At 37.0% G+C, this 4,966-nt stretch overlaps 1 protein-coding gene across 1 annotated transcript; it reads right to left on the reverse strand.

Annotated features, from left to right (window-relative positions):
* Nucleotides 1-548: 548 nt before the first annotated feature.
* Nucleotides 549-2,731, reverse strand: LOC131161296 (endoglucanase 9-like). The gene is made up of 5 exons (XM_058116948.1): nt 2,482-2,731; nt 1,857-2,360; nt 1,564-1,713; nt 1,321-1,432; nt 549-1,205 (listed from the first exon to the last, which is right to left on the reverse strand). The coding sequence occupies exons 1-5, from the start codon at nt 2,704-2,706 to the stop codon at nt 709-711; spliced, it is 1,488 nt and encodes a 495-aa protein (XP_057972931.1). The 5' UTR covers nt 2,707-2,731; the 3' UTR covers nt 549-708.
* Between the last annotated feature and the right edge of the window lie 2,235 nt (nt 2,732-4,966).

Genomic DNA, 4,966 nt, shown 5'->3' on the forward strand with positions numbered 1-4,966 from the left:
GGGTTGGTGAATTGGGCTTGGATTTTGATTACGTGACTGAAATTAGGTTTTAGGTCAGGCATTGGGGGTAAAATTTGGGTTTGATTTGGATAGCGGAATATCTATGAATACTACTTGTATCATAAACAATTCCAATTTATGTTTTTAAATTTATACTTATAATTTAATCTATTATATTAGGGGTGATTTCAATGGACTTGGATGTAAAAATAAAAATAAAAAATAAAAAAAATTTTTTTTTTTTTAAAGGATGAAGTGGATTTTGTGTTTAAGCATTTGGGGTAAAATGGGCTTGGTTTAGGCTAAGGGATGATATTGGGTTTTGAATTGGGCATTAGGGGTGAAATTTGTTAGCATTTTTTGGGAGCATTGTCAATTGGGCTTTGAATTTGGGCTTTTAAGTGAAATTATGCTTGAGGGGGATAAGATTAAATGACCGTTTTTGTATAAATTAAATGATAATCTATTGCTAACCATATGGCCAATTCAAAAACTCCGAATTTAGAACTATGTGATGTTTGATTTGGCATATGTTACACCAAATACTTAAAAAGATAGTAAAATGTTTCATTGAATTAAGTTACTTAAATTTAAAAATATGTCTAACATCGATTTCACTTAATACGATGCTAGACAACACACCTTTTTGTATTGAAAGGTGGGGAAATATGTACAATTAGTATTAACTAAATCAAGACCCCACTATAATTAAATATGATAGCTCCTCGCCAAGTAAGCTAGAGGTCCAACCATAGCAGCATTAATGTAAGTGGCGGGCTCCGAGTGACTGTAGTCTGCTCGATCATCACTGTACCCGTCATTCTGGTTGGGTCCCCCAACAATGGCTCCTGTTAGGACATTAGGGTTAGGGTTTGATGTGTAGAAGAATGGTTGGAACCCTCCGTCGCATCCGATGGCCTGTGGATGGCTTGCCATGGATGGCAAGGATGACCCTCTATGATGGATTTTCTGTGGAAAATACTTTCCATACCCTACCATGTAGGATAACTTCAAAGGGTTTTCCCCTAAAATGTAGTCCACTTGGCGCTTTGCAAGACCTCGTAGGGTTTGTGAAGTGACAAGGAGGTTGCCACAATTAAAGGTGTGCTTAGTTGCACTCATGTACTTGGAGTAGGTGGAGAGCAGGAAAGTTATGGATGTCACATACTGAAGATTGCTTTGAGGAAGTTTGAACATAAGCCCTCCTGCATATATAAACAAAAATGAACATCTCAAGAAACCCATCCCATAGAGCTAGGAATGCCCTTGCCTTTGGGTGTATAGTGTCTATTAACGAAAATGACAATCATCATTACGTGCCTTGGGTGTATTGTGTGGTTGTGGAAGGAGAGTTGGGCAAAATCCGACACATGAAATTTTCAGCTTGTTGGTTGAATTGTTCAAAGCGCTCGTCTCTGCCCAGTAAAGCCGTCTATAGCAAACAGAAGAATTAGAAGTGGACATGTGCTAAAACCCGAACAGCTCGATTTATATTCGACTAGTTCGAAATCAAACCGAATCACCCGAAATCGATAGTGACTTCCTAAAAAAAAAAAGAGTTACCCTTGATAAGAGGACATAAGCTCCAGCAAATTTGTTGTCCCAGCTGAATATGTCTGGTCCATCATTTGCTCCCAAGGACTGTATGAAGTTCAAGTAAGATTTATCCTTTGTTGCTCTAAACAGCCATGTTGCTCCCCACACCAACTCATCCTGAAATGACAAAACCACAAAATCATCATTGGGGCCTGTTCGGCCATCAGGGGCCCAAGCCCAGAATCTAACAAAATCTTCTAATGGGCTGGGCTCTGCCTTTGCCCAGCCCAAATAAGCCCAATGGGCTTTAAAGGATTTACCTTGTATCCGGAATAGGAGCAATAAAATGGGCACACAGCGGGTCCGAGGGAGTCGCTGTACGCGCCTCTGTACTGCATCGCGAACTGCATCACACTCTTCGCTGTCCTCAGGAGCAGCGCCGAGTACTTGGGGTCGACGCGGCGGAACACGATGGACGCCGCCGCGAGCGCGGCCGCGGTCTCGCCGGCGACGTCGGACCCGGGGTTGCTTGGGGAGACGGAGTAGACGCTGCGGACGGTGTCCATGTCCTCCGGGCGCTCCCAGCAGCGGTGGTCGGCGTTGGGGTCGCCTACGCCGACGTAGAGCTTGCCGGGGGTGGCGGTGGCGCACTTGACGAGGTAGTCGGTGGCCCACCTGATTGCTGCCCTGGCGTTCTGAAGTTCCGGGCCCATGCTCTTTCCGTACTCCAGCGTGCTCCAGGAGAGCATGGTGGTGGTGAACGCCATCGGGAAGTTGAATTTCACGTTGTCGCCGGCGTCGTAATACCCTCCCTTCAAATCCACCTGCATTATAACCAAAACCTACTCAAAATAAAAAATACAACATCCTTTTGACTTGACTCTGAATACTTTCTGACCAAAGCATCATAACCCAGAATGTATATATGTGTATACGTATACGTACGTGAGCGAGTAAGCCATCGGAAAGTCCGGAGTTGGACCGCCAAGTGAGCTGCTGCTGGCCGGCGGGAAGTCTGCCGGACCTCTGGCCCTGGAAGAAGAGTAGGGCCTTAGTCAGTGCTTCTCTGTAGTCGGGGTTGCCCTGAGCTGCAGCCCCACCACTGCCGGCGAGGAAGAAGAAAGCTGAGAAGAAGAGGATCAAAGCAGCCCGGCCCAGGAGCATCGCCATTGTTGCTAATGGTGGACTAGGTGTGTTGGATAAAACATGCATGGGGAGCTTCATATATATACAGAGCTAGCTTGAGGGAAATGAAGAGGGCGAAGGAAGAGCAATCAGCACGCGCGAAATCAGGCTTTTCTTTCAATTCAAGGGACGTGCGTCCTTTTCTTTATGAATTCCTTATTGGGTGCTGTGCCCTTTATGAATTTCTTACGGTAACTCATCCTTTTATTAATTAATAATTACTATTATTATAAGTATAAAAATTAATGATTAAAATATAGGGTAAGTTTTGGGATTTGAAAACGTACATAGCTAGCTACGGAAGGTGAAATTCTTTGTACGTAATTATTTTTATTATTACGTATATTTATAATGTGAAATTAATTAATTAATTACGTAAGAGAATGTTTCCACTTTTGACTAACTTACCAGATTGCGTCAATTGTTTAATTTGAAAATAAATTAACTGAGTCTCTTACATACTTAGCTCAATTTGCATTTGCCCAGCAATATTCTAGATCAACTCTCACTTGGGATTCATAAAATTTAGTTATTAGAATATATTAAAGTACTCACCATATAAATTATTTCATTAGTTTTCATTTTATATATACATTCCATATATAGAAGTGCAGGCCCAATCAATTTATCTCCATCAAAAAAATATTTTTGAGACATTTATGAATTTTTTTAATATCCTCTAGGTTTGGCTATATATTATTTATTTGAAACCCAAATCTTTAAATCATAAATTTGTATCATCGCAGGAAAGCACAAAGGAATTTCGAAGTTAATGTGTGAGTGTATGTTTTTAATGATCGAGAGTCTGGGATGTGAAGGGTCTTTCCATTTTCAAAGTTGATGTGTTTTATTGATTATTTTGCGAAACATATGTAGTTTCATTTTCAACATATTTTCTTTTACATAAATATATCAAAATCACTCTTTAAACCTTTAAACACGTCAAAAATCTAGGAAAAAAATTAGATCCTTCAAGAAAACCTACGTGACCCTCCTATTAAGATTTATCATCCAGTGAAAACACATCAAATAGTGAGTTCTATCCAATTATTCATGAGTCCTACTATGTGAGATTCACCGTTTGAATTGTTTTCATTGAATGGTATTATAACCTGCTTGTTGAGAATTTCACTTGTAAGTTTATCCCACATTAAAATATTAAGTGGATGATGAGTGTTTACATATATCAAGTCTATCTATGGACTCCTCTGGTATTGTTACCACTGCTCCCAAAGGACTTAATTTTTTTTCTCAAAAAGTTGAACTGCTGTAACTTATAATATATAAAACAAATTCTAACTTTTTAGGATTATTTTCTTACGTAATTTAATTATGTATGCTAGAGTCATGTATATACGGACAAATTGAAAGAAACTTTATGCCTCTTATCTTTACTTTACGTGTCGTTCGACGCATCTCATCAACACAGAGGGCGTGTATATTAATAATTTTATAAATTTTTGTTTTTATTTATTGTCAAAATAAGGAAATCTCTTAATTTATATATAATTTAATTTTACATATATGTACGTACTTAATTAATAAAACATCTTTACTTTTAATCATTTTCTTGGGCATGCAAAGAGTATACCATCAAGAATTTCACTTCCATTAGTCTATCACCTCATCAAGTGGAAATGATCATTTTTTTTCTTCACTTGGGCCAACCGCATGTCATGTATAATGTCTTGGTCAATAAATTAGAGTTCCTAATGATGACTGAAATTTTAATTGAAAATATGCACGGATCAAATCACAAATTTAAATTCAAATATAATAATCAAATTTATCACTCCGGCATTTATTTTTTATATTTTATGCGATTAATATTTTAAAAATATTAAAAATTGTTTATCAAAAGTGTGGTATTAGAGAAATCGATATTATTTTAATAGATAAGAGTTATATATTTTTTAATATATATATATATATATATATATTATTTTAAGAGATTTCTTTTCTTAGACTCGTTTAACTCAAGAATTTAACTTTTTTTTCTTTTTTTTTTCTTTTCATTGTTTTATTTTGTTATTTTTTTTTAAAATTTTTTTTGAAAAAAAATTATATTCAATTTAGTCCATTGAATTACATTCTATTATGTAACCATAATTAAGATTGTGACAATTTGAATTTCATCGATCCTCCTAATCTTCTACCAGACTACTACACTTTAGTACATAAAAATGAAATAAAATCAGATAAGAATTAGAAAGTAACAATTAAATTTATCATTTGATTTATTAAT

The sequence above is a fragment of the Malania oleifera genome, chromosome 8 (genome assembly GCF_029873635.1).
Source record: "Malania oleifera isolate guangnan ecotype guangnan chromosome 8, ASM2987363v1, whole genome shotgun sequence".
Lineage (NCBI taxonomy): Eukaryota > Viridiplantae > Streptophyta > Magnoliopsida > Santalales > Ximeniaceae > Malania > Malania oleifera.